This window comes from Hemicordylus capensis, chromosome 7 (assembly GCF_027244095.1).
Source record: "Hemicordylus capensis ecotype Gifberg chromosome 7, rHemCap1.1.pri, whole genome shotgun sequence".
NCBI lineage: Eukaryota > Metazoa > Chordata > Lepidosauria > Squamata > Cordylidae > Hemicordylus > Hemicordylus capensis.
The window spans coordinates 22,733,451-22,751,627 of NC_069663.1; the positions used below are offsets into that span (position 1 = coordinate 22,733,451).

The 18,177-nt window shown below is 46.4% G+C and overlaps 1 protein-coding gene and 1 long non-coding RNA gene across 2 annotated transcripts in view; one reads left to right on the plus strand and one right to left on the minus strand.

Moving 5' to 3' along the window:
- The first annotated feature begins 312 nt into the window (after positions 1 to 312).
- Positions 313 to 8,434, plus strand: CD177 (CD177 molecule). The gene is made up of 5 exons (XM_053268844.1): positions 313 to 467; positions 2,995 to 3,141; positions 3,568 to 3,753; positions 4,221 to 4,352; positions 6,915 to 8,434. The coding sequence occupies exons 1-5, from the start codon at positions 389 to 391 to the stop codon at positions 7,373 to 7,375; spliced, it is 1,005 nt and encodes a 334-aa protein (XP_053124819.1). The 5' UTR covers positions 313 to 388; the 3' UTR covers positions 7,376 to 8,434.
- Positions 8,435 to 11,753: 3,319 nt separating this feature from the next.
- Positions 11,754 to 18,177, minus strand: part of LOC128332413 (uncharacterized) — a 39,620-nt gene continuing 33,196 nt past the window's right edge. Inside the window, exons 4-6 of the long non-coding RNA XR_008310647.1 lie at positions 15,643 to 15,710; positions 13,718 to 13,774; positions 11,754 to 12,020 (exon numbers count right to left, since the gene is read on the minus strand). This is a non-coding gene — a long non-coding RNA (uncharacterized LOC128332413). The remainder of the gene's footprint in view (positions 12,021 to 13,717; positions 13,775 to 15,642; positions 15,711 to 18,177) is intronic.

Genomic DNA, 18,177 nt, shown 5'->3' on the forward strand with positions numbered 1-18,177 from the left:
TGGATGACATCATGATGGCTGTGTGCTCCCAGCATATCCCCTTCCAAATCATATGGACAGAGACAGTGTCATCTCTATTGGCCTATATATTTTTTGTCACCTCCAACAATGTGTTCCCTTGGCCCTTCTTCCTAGTGTAGCATGTGCTTAATGCTGCCCTAACTCTGTGCTGTTAATGATTATAGTATGTCAATAGACCTACTGGGACATTTTCTTTCCCTTTTTCAGGAAATCAGCTGTTTGCCATATCTTTCCTAGCATGTACGTGTGTGTGGCAATAATGTATTTGCCCAACAATATGATCGCCCGCCAAGTCCTTGCTAACTTTCCCTCTTCTGCTGCTCAAAATGCTGGTTGATTGACTTGTGGACTTAGTTAGGTTCAGGCCATGGAGAGGACCACATCGAGATGGAGCAGCCGCACAGCTGTGGTGCTAGGATTCCTGGCAATGATCTTGTTCATCTCAGGTACTAATGGTTTCTCCTTTGGGTCTATCAACACATGAAGCTTCCCCCTATCAAGCCAGACCATGGGTCCATGTAGCACAATATTGTCTACACCGGGGTTCCCAGCCTTGAGTCACTCTTGGGTCCCCAGATGTTGTTGGACTACCGCTCTCATTATCTCTTTGGCCATTGCGGCTGGGGACCATGGTATTTGTAATCCAACAACATTTGGAGACCCAAGGTTGGGAATTCTAGTCTACCCTGACAAGCAAGGACTTTTCAGGCTATGGGGAAGCACTGTAGCTCAAAGGAGAAGGATCTGCTTTGGATGCAGAAGGCTCCAGGTTCACTCTCAGGTATCTCCAAGCAAGGCTGGGAAAGATCTTCCTCTGTAACCTGGGAGATCCACTACCAGTCAGCGTTGATAGTACTGAGCAAGATGGACCCATGTTCTGACTCAGTAGATGGCAGTTCCCAGGGCGGTGGAGCACACGCGTTGCATGCAGAGGATCTCAGATATTAATCTCCAATATCTCCAGGTAAGTCTGGGGACATCCTCACATAGACTACATAGGAGGTTGCCTTATACAAAGTCAAATCATTGATTAATCTAGCTCAGTGTTGTCTACACTGATTAGCAGTGGATCTCCAGGCAAGCGTCTTTCTCAGCCCTACCTGGAGATACCGGGGATTCAACCTGAGACTCTGTCTTCCACAATCTGCATGCAACACATATGCTTTATCTCTGAGCTATACAGCCGCCGCCCCCTCCGAATATTTAGTTAATTTTAATCTATTTTTAGTGGTTGTTATTTTGTTTGTTTTAGAATGCAAACTTTAGAATTCATAAGGCATAGCTTACCATACTATAAGTTCCTCCAGATGGTAACTGGACGAAACAAAGCATGGTGACTTCTGTTGCTCTCCTCTGGGAAGAAAGAAGGATCAGGAATGGGCTGTAATCAAGAAGATGCCGGATCACACTTGCACTATGTGCATTCCTGGGCAAGGTCTAGTCTAAAGTGTGGCTGGACACATTTTGTAAAAAGCAAAGAAATCTAGGCAATAGAAACTAAGTTTTTATGAAGTTGGGATTATGGAGTTTAATAATCTAATAGAGACGCAAGTTTTGGGCGGTATAGAAATATTTAAAATAGATCAATAAAATAAGGGAGCAGTTGTTTTTTTAAAAGCAATTGCGTATGGGGGGGAGAACAAGAAACAGAAAATAAAGATGAATACTGTTGCCCTTCATTTTTCATAACCTTACACAAAATGTATATTAGAGCCTTTCTTTGCTGTATCTCATTATCTGCAGGGCACCTCCAATTTTCATGCAATACTTATCTGTCTCTGCCTTTCTCATTTCTTCTTTCCTTTCCTCCTTCCCTTGTTAACATCCCCCTTGCCTCTTTCAGCTTCTATTATTCTCACTTCCCTTCCATCTTTCTTCTTTTCTTTCCGTTAGAAAATTCTGGAGTAGGGAATGCTCCTGGATTCAGGTGGACTGCATTAATCTTTTGGGCAGTAGGAAACAATGGTTATTACAAATATTACTACAAATTTTTATATGCCACTTTTCAACAAAAGTTCTAAAAGCAGTTTACATTAGGGATGTGCATGAATCAATTTTTGTTATTTGAGTTCAAATCGAATGAGCCTGATTCAATTCAAGCTCAAATCTGCTGGCCGTGAATCTGGGGTTGATTCTATTTGAATTTGATTTGAAATCAAATCGGTTCCGCCTAATTTTTAAGGTGGGGGGCACCAAAGTTGGTTGGGTGGTAGGGCCCCATGGGTACCAACTACCCCCCAACCCCCCAAAGGAATTGGGCAAATGGGTGAATTCTTAGGAATTTTGATGTGCTGTGGTTTCTTGGTTGTGAAAGAACTTCTTCATAGGGAATACCTATAAAGAAGTTGTTTCAAACAGTGAATCCACACCAAGAAGCAAGGAAGATCATCACGCAATCGTGAGATAGTTCAAAGGAACCAAAGTGAGTGGCAGAGAAGCTCAGAGGGCTGGCATTGTGGGGGGGAAATGGAGACTCAAATCACCATTCGATTCAATTTGACCTCGAATCTGGTCAGTACCCCCAAGGGTGATTCGATTCAAGGTCAAATCACTTGAATTGACAAGAATCGGGTTGAATCGATTTGGCCACAAATCGATCCACACATTCCTAGTTTACATACCAACAAGAAATAATAAATAATATGTAAATAAATAATAAACAAACAATAGGAAATACTCAGTAAAGAAGTTAGAATAGACATTGCTTCTGGGATCATGCCAGGCATGTATGGATAGCTTTTAGTACTGGCTGCTCAATTCTTTCGTTGTAAAGATAAATGCAAGTTTCTAGTCCCTCTGGACTACAGAAATAGCATGCACGTTTATGAGAAATAGCTGTGAATTCCTCATAATCGCAGGGCTGTGTGGAGTACGTAGGGCCTTTATGAGGGGCAGACTAGCCATGCTCTGTTACCGTTATTCCCTCTAGCAATTGCAGGTTCTTATTTTTTCTTTGTTTATCTTTCTCTTCAGGGACTTCTGCTGTGAAGTGCCATGATTCCAGGACCGTCTTGAAATATGGCTCCAAGGGTCAGCTCAGCATGAATGTGTCTATGTTTCAAGAGTTTAGCAACTGTTCCCAGAATGTGTGCATGGAGGAAACGGTTATGCTCAGAACAGGTATGCAAAGATCTAAAGTGATGCCAGATTCCAGTGCTCAATAAACTGGGGATTCCCAACCTTTGATCCCCAGATGTTTCTGGACTACAATGCCCAGCATTCCCAGCCACACTGGCCAAAGGCTACCATGGCTGGGGATAAGGGGAGTTGTAGTCCAACAGCATCTGGTAGCCTAAGGTTGGGAATCCTTGCAAAACACTATTCAAAGGAAATGTTCCTGACATTTCTGGACTGCAATTGGGAGTGAAGAATCATGAAATTATACTTGTAAAAAGTTGAAGACACCCATCCACATGCTCCTGATGTTGCCACTTGCCTGGGACTGGAAAAACTGGAAGCAGGGATTGTCAGTCAATAATGAAGGTTAAGGTCTGTGGAACACCCTGCCACCTAACTGATCCATTCTTGGAATATCTTCTTCACCAGACAGAAATGTTATACTCGCAATCTACCGAGGCTGCGCTGGACAAGACCTTAATGACACTGGAGCCGCCAGCTTTGATGATCAGCACTTCATCATTCAGTCCAATGCGAGTTATTGTTCCGAGGACCTTTGCAATAAGGAAATTACAGTCCTCGGAGATCTCCCTGAGACCCCTGGACAGGACAAAGGTAAGAAAGCCATCCACAGGGAAAGGTAGAGAAGACATGGTTTTCACTTCTGGGGAGAATGGGAATGGAATTGGCTGAGAAAGAAAAGAGGGGAGAGAAGAACAATGAAGCATCAAAAGGTCAGAAAGGAAAATCAGGTGGGGTAGGTGGATTGATTAATGAATTATTTCCTTTTTCCTTCTGCCTTGGTGGAATAGGTTGTCAAGTTGTTTTTCCCCAGTGGGACTCTTGTGCCTTCAATGGCTGTGTGACAAGCCGAAATTCAACAGGTGCAGCTCTTCCCGGCATGGTGATGCAGTTATGGTACCCGTTGAATTTTGGCCTGCCACACAGCTGTCAAAGGCCTTGGCAGAAAAATGCTGAGGATTCTACAAAAGGGAAGCACTTTTCTGTTTTAACCCTAGAATAGTGGCACATGGGACAAGAAACGCAGGTTTTTCACGATATGTTTGGGTTTATTATTTAAGCATCTGAAGCAAGCGGGTCCAACCAGTGCTATTCTGGCCTCGCCTCTACCTCCAGCAACGTCTTCCGGGAGAGAGTGACATGCAGAAAGGGTTACAGTCAGTGCTATGATGGCGGAGGCTACATTTCCATAGGTGAGTCAAGAGACCAAAAACAAGTGGCAAAGCTTCAGAACCAGTCTTCCATCCTCACACTTTTGCTAATGCCGTTGTGAGCAGATTGCAAGCAACCGTGGACATTTTTGAGGGCAGGATGCGGTGAGGAACCTTTGGCCCAGTCACTACAAAAGGAGGAATGGAAAAGGGTGGGTGGTCTTTGGAATGCAAGATCTGGCCAGCAGGTGGTGCTGCAAAAATTGCGCAAGGTCCCTGCTCAACTTTCAATAGAAAGTAGGACGGAAGCTTGCTGCTGCGTGTGTAACAGTGATGTAGCTACCATGAAGACGAGGGGGCGGGTATCCAAGGGGTGAGTATCCAGGACCCACGGGTGCCCAGAGGCTGCATGCCACCTCCTTTGTCCCCCCTCTGCTCCTCGACATTACCAAACCAGCATGGTTGAACTGTCCCATTGCCATGAGAACAGGTGGTCCCTTTAAGGCCTCATGCAGCAGGGCTGTTCTGAGGTTCTTATGTTAATTTCCATCATCCCCCCCCCCCCCAGCTAGTAGCCAATAGCCATGGATTATGGGAGATGTAATCCAACCAGCAGCAGAACGGCCACAGTTGTGCACCTCTGCTCTGTGTACCCATGTAAATACACAGCTGCCAACTGAAGATAATCCTTCAGGCACTAGCAAATTAGGAAAGCATTTTTTCAGTCTCAAAAACACCACAAGTCTCATTATGGCTTTAGCACCAGATAGGAAACTCACAGCAGTTTTAAAAAAAAAATCAGTGGCAAAGAAAAGTATGTAGCAGAGAGGAGACTAGGGGATCTGCATCTAATCAAGGGCATTTCATCCTGCCACCGACATGTCCAAAGTGATGTAGCTTGCCAAAGCTCCTGGGACAGGGAAGTCAATAGTCTAGCACCTAATAGGGCTGTGATTTATTTGTTTGTTTGTTTATTTTTACACTTATATCCCGCTCTTCCTCCAAGGAGCTCAGAGCAGTGTACATAGTTACTTTTATCCTCACAATAGCCCCGTGAGGTAGGTTAGGCTGAGAGATACATGACTGGCCCAGAGTCACCCAGTGAGTTTCATGGTTGAATGTGGATTAGAACTCAGGTCATCCCGGCCCTAGTCCAACATTCTAACCACTACGTTATGCTGGCTCTGATGGTAGTCTAGCATCTAACACACAGGTTAGATGGTAACACACATGTGATAACACACATGAAGTGGAGAAAGTGGATAGAGAGAAATTCTTCTCCCTCTCACATAACACTAGAACCAGGGGTCATCCCATGAAACTGATTGCCGGGAAATTTAGGACCAGCAAACAGAAGTATTTTTTCACACAACGCATAATCAACTTGTGGAATTCTCTTCCACAAGATGAGATGACAGCCAACAGCCTGGATGGCTTTAAGAGGGGGTTGGATAACCTAATGGAGGAGAGGTCTATCAATGGCTACTAGTCGGAGGGCTATAGGCCACCTCCAGCCTCAAAGGCAGGATGCCTCTGAGTACCAGTTGCAGGGGAGGCACAGCAGGAGAGAGGGCATGCCCTCAACGCCTGCCTGTAGCCTTCCAACGACATCTGGTGGGCCACTGTGTGAAACAGGATGCTGGACTAGATGGGCTTTGGGCCTGATCCAGCAGGGCTGTTCTTATGTTTTTAGGTTCCCACCCTTAGGATCTGAGTTGTTGGACTACAACTCCCATCACCCCCAGTCACAGATCTTTGGGATCACAGGAACATAGGAAGCTGCCCTGGAGCCTTGGTCCATCTAGTTCAGTATTGTCTACAGGGCTGCTCGACTTCAGCCCTCCTGCAGATGTTGGCCTACAATTCCTCTAATCCCTGGCTATTGGCCGCTGTGGCTGGGGATTATGGGAGTTGTAGTTCAAAAGCAGCTGGGGAGCCTAAGTTGAGCAGACCTGGATCCACAGTGAGTGGCAGCGGCTTTCCGAGGTTTCAGGCAGGAGTCTTCTCCTAACCTTACCTGGAGATGCCAGGGAGTGAACCTGGGACCTTCTTCATGGTCTTCCCCTAAGCTATGGCTCCATCCCTAAGGGAAATACCTTACAGCACTTGTGTGTAGTCTCCCATTCAAATGCAAACCAAGGCAGCCCATGCTTAGCAAAGTGTACTATTCATGCTCGCTATCACCATTGCAACCAACTCATGCTTGCTACAAGAAGACCAGCACTCATCCGACTGGGAGGAGATGACTGTTGTCCCACATTATCTGGGGATCCGAGGTTGGACAATCTCGATCTAGCAGGCAGTCTGGGCTTCAGTCGTGCGTGGCTGTCTTCCCCCTCAGGTCACGTGCTCTTCACCATTTGCCCGTAGACCAACTTCAACCCTCCTGCAGATGGCCTACAACTCCCATAATCCCTGGCCATTGGCCACTGTGTTTAGGGACTGTGGGAGTTATAGGCCAAAAACAGCTGGTGGGGCCCAAGTTGAGCAGGCCTGCCATAGACCCTTCTACAACATTGTTCCCTCTATGGCATCCCATTGCATTCTGGGGGAAGTGGGCTTCCGTTCCTGCCTCCTAACATTCCCTGCCTCTCTTTCTTCCAGGCCCCCAAGTAAGCTTATCGTCACGCCTCTTCATCAAGACTTGCCAGAGGCCAGTCTGTGCTGTGCCTCAGAACCTGTCCTTTGGCGCCATCAGGATCCAGCTGTGGGGCTCCTGTTGCCTTGGCAGCAATTGCAATGGGAACACAACGGCCCCCGAGATCCTCAGTCAATGTTGCAGCAACGACAACATTCGCAGCCCTGATTCCACCAAATCCGATTCGGAAGGTGGCGCTGGAATCAGCCCTATGGTGCCTGGCGACAGCGGGGTCACCGACTCCAACACAACCCGTCTGCTTCCACCTGAGGCCGTTGATTATGAAGATATTGGGAAGGAAATATTTCTGCCCCCTTGGAAGCCAATAGAAGGGCATTGGGTAATGGCCAGTGGGTCCAGGTTGCCAAACCTTCAGTACTGGCTGCTGTTGCTAGCCCTCGGAAGAACCGTCCTTGAGATATCATAGGAAGCAAGAGGATTGGGAGCCCCTTTGAGTCCTAGGCGATGTGTTCATTTTTGGAAGGGCTGTATTTGGAAGAGCAGGGAGTCAAGGCTCACCCCCACACACACATACACACCCCACCACACACACCTTGACCACTTCTCATGTTTAGGCCCGGCCTCACCCTGCAGCACCACCAGGTAGCTGTCTGGCTTCCTATGGCCCATGTTGACTGCCGCCATATGCTTTCAGGTCCCCCGGGAAGGGCAAGGACCAGCCACCATTTTCCCCACCATTCCCTTGACCCAGCACCATTCCTGGGCAGGTGTGTAACTATAATAGGGCAAGGGGAGACAGTTGTCTGGGGCCCCACTGCCTCCCCCCCCCGAGGCAAGTCACATGACTGACTCCCCCAGCCGCACACCCACCCGGCCTTCCTTCAGTTGTGTTCATCCTCCGAAATTGATGTGAGTGTGAAGACCTGGAGCTACCAGAACAGCATGTCTTTCTCTAGTACCATTAAAGGACTTGCATCGTCCACAATTTACAAAACCTTTTAAAAAATAATATAGGATGGTGTTCTATTGTGGTGCCTGCGTGCACACACACACACACACACACACACACACACACACACACAGACATAGACATACACATACATAATTTTACTTTTTGCTTACCACTAGTTGGTGCTTTTTGTTACCACTATTCAGCCTCATTTAAGATTTCTTTACTTCATGAGCTGAGCTTCAGTGGGCGGGGGGGCATTTCTTGTCTCTGGGGCCACGCCAACCGTGCTACGCCCCTGTTGCTGGGCCCTGTGGAGTGGGCATGGCAGCCCCAAAATGTGGTTTGTGATGTTACAGTGGGGCACTGTGAGGGAAGGCATGGCACTCGGCAGTCACTGCGAAGAGCGCCATTGCTTTCTGAGGTAGTGGTGTAAACAGAAAAACAGTAAAGAAGTCCAAGCCCCCTTGCCACTGCAGGGAAGCCCACAGAACTCCAAGGGACTGAAGCCTTACAACTGGAATGAGGGTTGCTCCTGTTGCTTTTTGAAAAATACAAAGTCATTCTTGAGAGAAATTCAACTGGCTGGTTTCATTCTTCTCTGTCTGAGCAATTGCTGTGGTGCATGTGTGTGTGTGTGCGCGCACACACACACGCATGGGGGGGAGCATTCTCTAATAAGTAAAATATCTTTCCCAGAAAACAAGTGTGTGCATCATCCTGTTTATCTTTCCTGGAAGTGCATGCAGAGAACTGCCAGTTAAGAAGAACTGGCAGGCCGTTTTTAGAAGGAGAGGAGTAGGCGCTCTGATCCAGTTGTCTAGGCAGACAGCATCCTGGGCTGCTGATATGGTCCCCATTAGATCATCAACAAGAACCAGGGAAAGTGGAGAGGGGCTTATCCTGTCCCCGCCTTCTCAACAGTTGATTCAGGAGAAGCCCCTAAATCACAGCATATACACTGCAGTACTGGATCAAGCCGTTGCTACTGATGTAGCACACTAGAAATCATTTGTAAAAGGCCATACAACTTCTTTTTCATCCTCAAAACAGCTCTGTGGAGTGGGCCAGTCCACATGTTCTATTACAGAAGGGGAGCTGAGAGGGGGTGTCTGAGATGCCCCCCCCCTACTAAGAGGGAGAAAGAGATCACTTAAAAATCAAATTGCTCTTTTAATTGCATATGAAATGGAGCTCACCTGTCCCATCTTTCTGAACTTTGGCAGGTATGATCCTTTGAAGGGGTTGCAGTCTGCAGAAAGTCTGGGATTTCCATACCAATAGGATGAAAAACACCAAAGTCAGGCTTGGAAGAATAGCATCTAGGTCTCTCACTGGGAAGCTAATGAGAATTGTGTCTTTTTACATTGCTTCTCACCCTTTATCTAATTTCTCTGAAATCTGGCAGCTCGGATGCCTTGAAGGAGATGCAGAACACCTGAAAATGTAAGGGCATTTGGTCAGAAAACTTATAATCAAGAGAAGATGTAGTGGTACTTCTTACCACTAGAGGTCAAAAGTAACCCATGAAAGCGGTTTCCTTATAGGCTGGTCAACGATCTTTCCATAGTAAAAATCTGATCGGGAATACATTTAGCCTTGCTCCCAGGGGATTGCCACTGGTTTTCCACTGGTCCCCACTGCTGTGCTTTTAACACAAGGATTTGCCGATAAAGTATTTCACACCATGGAGACCAACGTCCAGAACACACAACACCTTTTTATTTCTGCAAAGCATACTGATGTTAGAAGACAAAGCAGTGGGGGGCTGTTGAAAAGTTGGCAAGCTCACCAGTGAAGCAAAATGTGATTTACCAACTGGGGTTTTAAATTAAAGAAGCAAGCTTTTGACAGACATAGAACTGTGTTCAAAGATGGTGGATGGAAAAGACAAATGCTACGTATGAGGTTGTTTATGCTGCTTTGTCGGGTTTATCCTGCATTGCCCAAGCCCCGTCTGCAGAATTCTCAGCTCCATAACTGAAGTGATGAGCTAAAGCAATTACTTTTAATTGGATTAAAACAGCCCAGGCTGGTTAAGATTTCAAGCTGCACACATTACACAATGGCCCTTTCACAAGAGACCTTTCATTTGTATGCAGAGTTCATTGCATGCATTCCATTTTGGACATTTGCTGGAATTTGGTGTGGAGCTACCATTGCCACCTGGAAGGAATATCGTAGGGCAATTATGTTTTGCTAACCTATCTTAAATCAGAAGAACAATGCCTCTGAGTTTTTACATCAGTGGAAGGCAAAACTATTGAGGAAGAAATGAAAGAATGTGGAAAGGCCTTTAGCTATGTGTAATAGTGGAACGGGACCCCTTGGCCAATGATTCTTTGCACAAGATTTGGGATATTACAAGCTGAAGCTTCTATTTTCGTCTATGAACATCTCAGAAAATTAATGCTTTGGTGTTTTTTCGTTGACAACCTTGACTGATGCTCTTCCTGGAGATCTGTCCCTCAATATTTCTCACAACATCAAGCCACTAGAGAGCTCCAGGACTGTGTTCAAAAGTCACCTGGAGATTGATGTGGATTCCTGGAGACTCCACCATTACACCAACATTAGTGTGATTCAGCCTGTGAACACTGTACAGGGAAAGCCCATTCACACAATATGTTCAACACTCGTACGGTGTACACAGCTACAGATCTGTACACAGGAACAGTCATTCAGATGTTATGCTGAACACAAAAGTACACTTCCTATCAGTACCATGCATTTGAAGCCCCTGTGTCCAGGTTCACTTTTAAATGAACACAGGTACAGTCATTCACACAAACATCAGTACTGATGTCTGAATTGGGCTACATGGTACAAGTGTTAAACACAACATGTGAATAGGGCTTTTGTCTCTCTTACCACTGAATTTCAAATGTGATCCAATTTTAGCTTCATTTCTGTTCTTTACCAGATGTTTCTGCTCCCCAACTTTCCCAAACATGACAATCTCTCCTACAAATCATGCACTCGTCAGGAAAAAATAATGTTTTCCCCTCTAGCTCTTGGCTGGGTCAGTTTCACAACAGCTACTGACTCCATGGGAGAAAACAGCTGAAGCTTTTCTTCTCCTGACCTCAGCTTCTGGGCACACAGGCGACTCAACCCATACCTGGGCCTTTCTCACAGGCATTTCTGTCTGGGACACAATGTGAGCTGTGCAGCTTCTTGAAGTACCAGAGCTCTGAGGTGAGTCTGGGACAAGAGGTAGGGATGTGCGAGTGGACTCGAGTTGAACCGGGCTTGGCATCAAACTGACCTGGTTCGACTGGTCCAAGTTTGAATAGGACCAGCGCCATAGAAATGAGGCCAGTCCTAGTTCAAACCGAGTTTCCTTCTAAACCTGTCAAAGGCACATGAGGAAAATTCCAGAGAAGTGGTGCAAAGGATGATGGGATGTTGGGCCTCTTAATAACAGTCATTAGAAAAGGGATTTCAGCAAGTATAGCTTTTTTCATGGTGGAAATAAGAGGAAAATATCCACAGGCATAATAAAAAAATGACTTCAGCTCTTTCTCAAGGATGGCATTCTTTTGTAGCTCCACTAAAGGAGAATAAAAGGTTTCTTAACTGCAACTGCTTTCTCCTTTGGAGGAGCTGCAAAAGGAGGTGAACTTGACAGAAGAAGCACAGAATGGGTGTCTTCACACGACCCGCCAAAAGTCGAAACGAAGCCCGTGAGAAGGGACTGGAAGTTCTTCTCTATGAAGACGTGCTGAGTGCAAGGAGGCCCGTGTGTGTTTGAGGGGGAGGTAGCCAACAAGTATGTTGGCACAGAGAGCCGCTGCCAATCAATGTAGACAATACTGAATTCGATGGACCAATGGTCTGACTCGGTATAAGGCAGCTTCCTGTGTGCTTATGATTATAACAAGTTCAAAGAGCTGGAGTGTTGCAAACACATTTCTCTTCCACCCATGAAATGCAGGAATGTTCGGATTTTGGAACGGAATTTGAATTTATTGAATTTATATCCTGCCTAGTATAAAAAATCTCTAGGTGGTGTACAGAATTAAAACATAAAATATAACACATTTAAAATTCATAAAAGATTTTTAAAATTACAGATAAAAACACATTAAAAATACATTAAAATTTAAAAATCGAATCTCAGTTGAAGGTCTGGGAAAACAGGTACGTCTTCAGGGTCCTCCTAAAAGCAAACAGAGAAGGAGAGGCTCTTATTTTAGCAGGGAGCACATTCCAAAGCCCTGGGGCAGCCACAGAAAAGGCCCGGTCCCAAGTTGCCACCAAACAAGTTTGCGGCACCCGTAATCGGACCTCTCCAGATTATCTTAATAGGCGACAGGGTTCACGACAGAGAAGGCACTCTCTTAAATACCCTGGACCTAAGCCGTTAAGGGCCCTATAGGTAATAATTAGCACTTTGTATTTCGTTCGGCAACCTATTGGCAGCCAGTGGAGTTCTTTGAGAATCAGTGTTATATGGTCCTTTCGGGTAAACCCAGAGACCAGTCTGGCTGCCATATTCTGTACCAATTGTAGTTTTCGAACTACGTTCAAAGGCAGCCCTGCATAGAGTGCATTACGGTAGTCAAGCCTAGAGGTTACCAGCATATGTACCACCGTTTTAAGGTCATTTGTCTCCAGAAATGGACGTATCTGGCATATCTGCCGAAGCGGATAAAAAGCACTCCTGGCCACAGCCTCAACCTGAGAAACCAGGGAGAGTTTGGGATCCAGGAGCGTTCCCAGACTCCGAAATTTTTGTTGATGGGTGTGACTTGCTTGCATCCAAATGGCCCCTGCAGGATGAGCTGCACCTGCTAAAATCCCCCCTTGGACACAACTTTAAAATGCAGGATCCCTATATCCATTGGCACCTGTCCTCCCTAACCTGAATGCCCGTCGAGTGACAGTCACTTGACAAACTGGGCTCTGCCACATCACTGTGAAAAGGCCCACAAGTATCCTCGAAGCCTAGGTGTTAGCAGAGCTAATAAGAGGAGAGCCAGCGCTTGCTGCAGTGAACATTGAGAGGGCGGGATCCAGTCAGGTTAGACAGGCCATACTTGCCAGGCCCATCCCACAACTCAGCCTGACCTACTAACAGCTTCTCTCTACTTCACTGGACTTGGCCCAAGTTTGGATTTCAGGCTCCGAATAGCTCCACCAGATGATATCTGAGCTGTTAAGCTGCATGCCCCATATTTGGAAGACATTGTCCACATGCCCCATATTTGGAAGACGCTGCAAAGCTGAAAGGGATGGAGTTTGGTTCATTCAGCCCAACCCTACAAGTTTGGAGTTGCCTGGCTACTAGAGTTGTGTGATCCGGCTCAGCTCGAAAGGCTCGGGATCGAACCGGACCGACCTCGGCCAGTCCGGGTTTGAACCGAACTTGACCCGGTTGAAATGAGCTGTCTCAGAACTCCACTGATAAGGGGGAATCCAGTGACGATCCACCTTTACTAGTAAAGTGGGGGTCAGGGGGGCTTCCCTAAAAGTACAGCGGGGGGAGGGAAAGTACTTTAAAAGTGTTGCTGCCGGCTGTGGCGGCCACAGGGGAGGCAGCTCCACCCACCCCACTGGCCTCCCCCAAGTAGCCCGGGCCAGTTCAGGCCCAGTTTGGGCCTCTGTGCAGGCATGGAGGCCACTAAAATGGCCTCCATGCATGCGCAGAGGCCATTTGCACGACCGTGCATTATAATTAGAGACCTATCTTATTGATTTCCCAAATGAGATTGTTTATTTTGATTGCTATTCAATAAATTTTATATATTTTGCATTAGAAGCTTCTTTTCCTCGTTTACATCAGCCCCATATCCGCACACAGGTTAGCCCTCACTGCAAAGGTCCCTTAGTATACACGCGTCTTGCCCTACGTACCATAATACTTTGGCACTCTCTCTTGACTTCTCTTTGTTTGCCACTTTGGGTGCCTGTCTGGAATGTAAAAGAAGGAGCCATCAAAGTGACCATGTAAAGACACATCCACATGTTAATAAACATTACAGTCTCTGTAGATTCTCCCAGTCCGAATCCAAAAACTGTTTGCTGCAATTGAGGTACCTAATAAGAGTGGTTCCCTTTTTGTCAGGAAGGGAGGACACTGGAGTTTTGGAAAGAGTCTAGATGCAAAACAGGGAAGGATTCCAGAGCAGCTGGCATGTCCGGACTTGTGAGTCTCTGCTGAGTTGTACCCCAATGTCCTTAGTGCTGCAGAACTTGTTCAACAGGTTGCCCTACTGTCCTGAACACTTAAGCCTTTGACTGATGAAGAACTGTAGTTGGCAAAGGGTCATTGTTCATGTGACTCCTTTAGCTTGACAGATTTCCAGGAATTAGGAGAGGAGAGCTGGTCTTGTGGTAGCAAGCATGACTTGTCCCCTTAGCTAAGCAGGGTCCACCCTGGTTGCATATGGTCCACAACCCACATTCACAGAGTCTAATCAGAGTCCAATAAGGACAAAAAAGCTATTTTTTGTTGGACAAACCTAAGCCTCAAATCATAAGATACTTTGGCAGTTTCAGCCAATATCACATCCCACTGATGTTGTGAGATCGATACATTCAGTTCTAAGCTCCATTCAATTCTTTCAGAATCAAGTGGAGTTGCTACATGGGTTTGAATACAATTGTAAAGCATATTATGAGCCTGATTAGATTCCTCAGTATGACGGCAAAAAAAATTGATAATATCCAGAGCTTCCAAAGCACTAATAGCATCTGGACCAAACCATTTGGATATACTGTGTTTTAGCTGAAGCCGCTGCCAGTCTGTGTAGACAATACTGAGCTAGATGGACCAATGGTCTGACTCAGTAAAAGGCAACTTCCTATGTTCCTGAGCTTGGAAACCTCTGCTAAATAGGATTGCAGCCCCTCAACCAGCTGCATTTCATGCACCCACAAACAACCCCGTCCACCAATAAAGCAGGAGAAACCAGAATGCATAGGACTTCTGTCCAGGCAACTGGAGAAGGGCTTGTAGCAATAACAAGCCCTTCCACCCATTCCTCATAAACTGAATACTGATAATTGATAATTTATCACTTTATAATTACAGTTTATAATTACATCACTTTCTGTTGAAGCAACAGGGATGCAGATTTTTGTCCGATCTTTGTCTGGTCGATGACTGAAATAAAGTGATGGCGATGATGTCCAATCTCATCCCACATTTCCCATACTGGAGCTGTTGGGAAGATGTTGCTTCCTTTTTATTTGTGTGTTTATTTGGCAGGACCTCTGGGCTTTGTAAACAGCCACACAAGAAGCCAAAATTCCACAGCTGCAACTTTCCCTAGTATGGAATTGCAGTCGCTGGGTGGGGAACACTGCCTGTTTGAGTTTCTGCCCATTGTGGAACAGCTAAGAGCAGATGAGCTTTGCTAGGGGAAAGGTGGAAGCCTTTAGGCATTAGTGCCAGCAGTCACCTTCTAGAGCTGCGAAAGGAACCCAGGAGTCCTGACTCACAGCCTCTACCCCCCCTCCCTTCTACTCACTTGTTCCATTATCTTACCTGCCGATTAGATCATGAACGTCACACATGATCATCCAGCCATGTGAGGGAGTGATATGAGCCTTTCTGCTTGCATGCCTGATCATGCATGTTCTGACATGTTTGGTGCATGTCTCCTGCCTTTCCCAGTTCACAGGTGCAGGCAGTGAATCAGGTTACGTGCTGCGTCAGTGCTGGTGGGGAGATGCTGAGTCACTCACACCCAGCCCCATTGTCCCACAAAACAGAATCATTCATATATTAATCTGGAAACAAGGGTGGGTCGGAAGTAATTTTATCGCACTCCTACCTCTGAATCATTGTAGGGTTGCCAGTATTTCAGCTCATCTCTGTAGCTGTGCCTTGAACAGCAGTTTCCTACGTAGGCAGCAGGAGATCATGTTAAACTCTATGTCACAGAAAGCATCACCTGTTGGTCTCTGCTGTTCTTGTGCTCTAAAATGCATAAGAGCTGGTCAGGGCAGATTTTTCTGGTCAGCTGGCAACCCTAAGGGCAGAACCGTATGTTGGGTGCAGTTCCCATGATTCTTTTCCTGGACAGCTCCCATTGATCAGGTAAAGCAGTTGCAGATGGCTTCAGATTGAGCAGCGAGCAGGGAGAGGGAGAAAAGAGGGCTTCACCGCTGCTCAAAATGCCCCCACCCAGCTGCTTTTCTCCCCAAGGGGAAAAAATTCAAGTCCCTGTGTCTTTTCTCTCTTGGAGAGAAAAGCAGCAGCCGTAGTGGGCGGGAATTCTGAGATACTGGCAGTTACTCTGTCTGCAGGGGTGGCAATTTCATGAGGCAAGGAGAGGCAGCCGTCTTAGTCGGCAAATTATGGGACACCAGCAGGGTGGCAAAAGTAGGTCTTTGGGGCCAATCTGACTTTTGCAAGCTTTGCAAGGAGCCCTTCCTCACACTCCTTGCAAAACTTGCAAGAAGCACAAGGAGAGAAGAGGAAGCTGGTGGCAACCTCCCCTCCTCCCTGCCCCCTGCACCACTTCCAGAGCTTGCAAGGGTCAGTTTTTGAAATGGGCCTGACCCGGCATTTGGTACCTCCCCTCAGCTGCTGCAGTACACCTTGGGCCACCCCATCTACCTGATACTTGAAAAGAAAATAATGAAGTCATGTGGTAATGACACACACCTCACATTATGAAGCAAGTTATTCCTACTTGGGAACCCCACATTTCACCCCAAGCCCCATCAACATGGGGTCAGCAGCTGTTATTTTCCCCACTTCCCAGTCAGCTCAATGCAGGAGAACCAGTGTGGTGTTGATAGTTGGGATGCTGGACCAAGATTGCAGGGACCCAGGTTCAAATCCTCCCACTCCACCCTGAAGCTTGCTGGGCAATCTTGGCCCAGTCACCAGCCATCTGCTTAACCTACCTCTCAGGGTTGTTGTTGGAAAATAAATGATAGGATGCAAGGAGGAAAGAAACATGCCCTACACCCTGATCTCCATGGCGGAAGGGTGGAAGAGAGAGAGAAACAAGCAAAAAATGTGCTCCCACCCCATTAATTGGAACCCATGGCTTGTTTTCAGTGTAAAGGCTTGTCTGGAGGATGGATGAGGTCATGCGTGAGCCATGCTACTTTGTTATGCAATGTTGCTCTTCCTTTAGGCTTCGGAATGGCCTTGTAGCTAATAGGGGACAGCGGAGATCAGTGAGCAATTGGTCCAGGAAAAGAAGCCACTTGGAATTGTCAGAGTGAGACCATGCTGATTTTTGCCCAACTGGAAGAGTTACTAAGGGCCTAACTGCACATTACACAACATTCTGTGTAGCTTCCCTTTGATATTTCTTAAAAAAAAAAACCAATCAAAATAGCCACTGGAAACCACATTCAGGAGCAGAGGAAGTGGTGCTGAACCCTTTTCCTCCTCAAATAGCCCCCAACTCCTTTCCCCCCATAAGATACATATCCCTGCATCTTTTCTCCTGCAGGGAGAAAGACAGTTGGGGGGAGGCCATTTTGAGTGGGGAAACAGCCTGAGCAGAATGGATTAGGTACCTTCCCCCTCACACACCTTCTTTTTGATTTGCCTAAAACTGGGGAGATACAGGGAGTGGGGTTTATGGGTTTCTACCTTCCCCTCATCACTTTTAGACTGCTTTTCATAATTCTGAGATAGCTTTTTCTGCTCCTGATTGTGATTCCCCACAGCTGCTTTTCTTTCTTTCTTTCTATTCTGAAGAAGAGAACATTCCAGTGAAGCTACACATAACCCGAGATAACTCTATATAGTCTGGCTTTTTGAGGTTTCCAGAAAGAAACACAGAATCTTATCGTTGTCATTCCAAAGCCCTGAAGCATGTTGCTTGAAAATCAAGCCTAACATGGCCTGCTGGTTTCCATCATATCCAACTCCCCAGATTGCTGTTTTGTGGTGCCTTTTACTGAGTAGAAATGGAGCAGGAGCGGCCCTTCCGTGAGGCGAGGTGAGGCGGTTACCTCAGGCAGCAGATTACTGGGGTGCCAGTGAGGTAGCAAGATGCCCTCTTGCCCCCCACTTTTAAAAAAAGGCAAGAGGGAGACGGGGTGTTCATAGGGGATGGCATTTATCTTCCTGCTTCAAGGGCACAGAGTCTATATGAACACGAATATGACAAATATTGATATACCGCTTTTCAACCAAAGTTCCCACAGCGGTTTACAGAGATATAAATAAATAAATAAAATGGCTCCTTGTCCCCAATGAGCTCACAATCTTTTTTTTTTTTTTTTTTAAAGAAACATCAGATAGACCTCAGCCACAGCCACTGGAGGGATGCTGTGCTGGGGATGGATATGGCCAGTTCCTCTCCCCCTGCTCAATAAAGAGAATCGACACTTTTAAA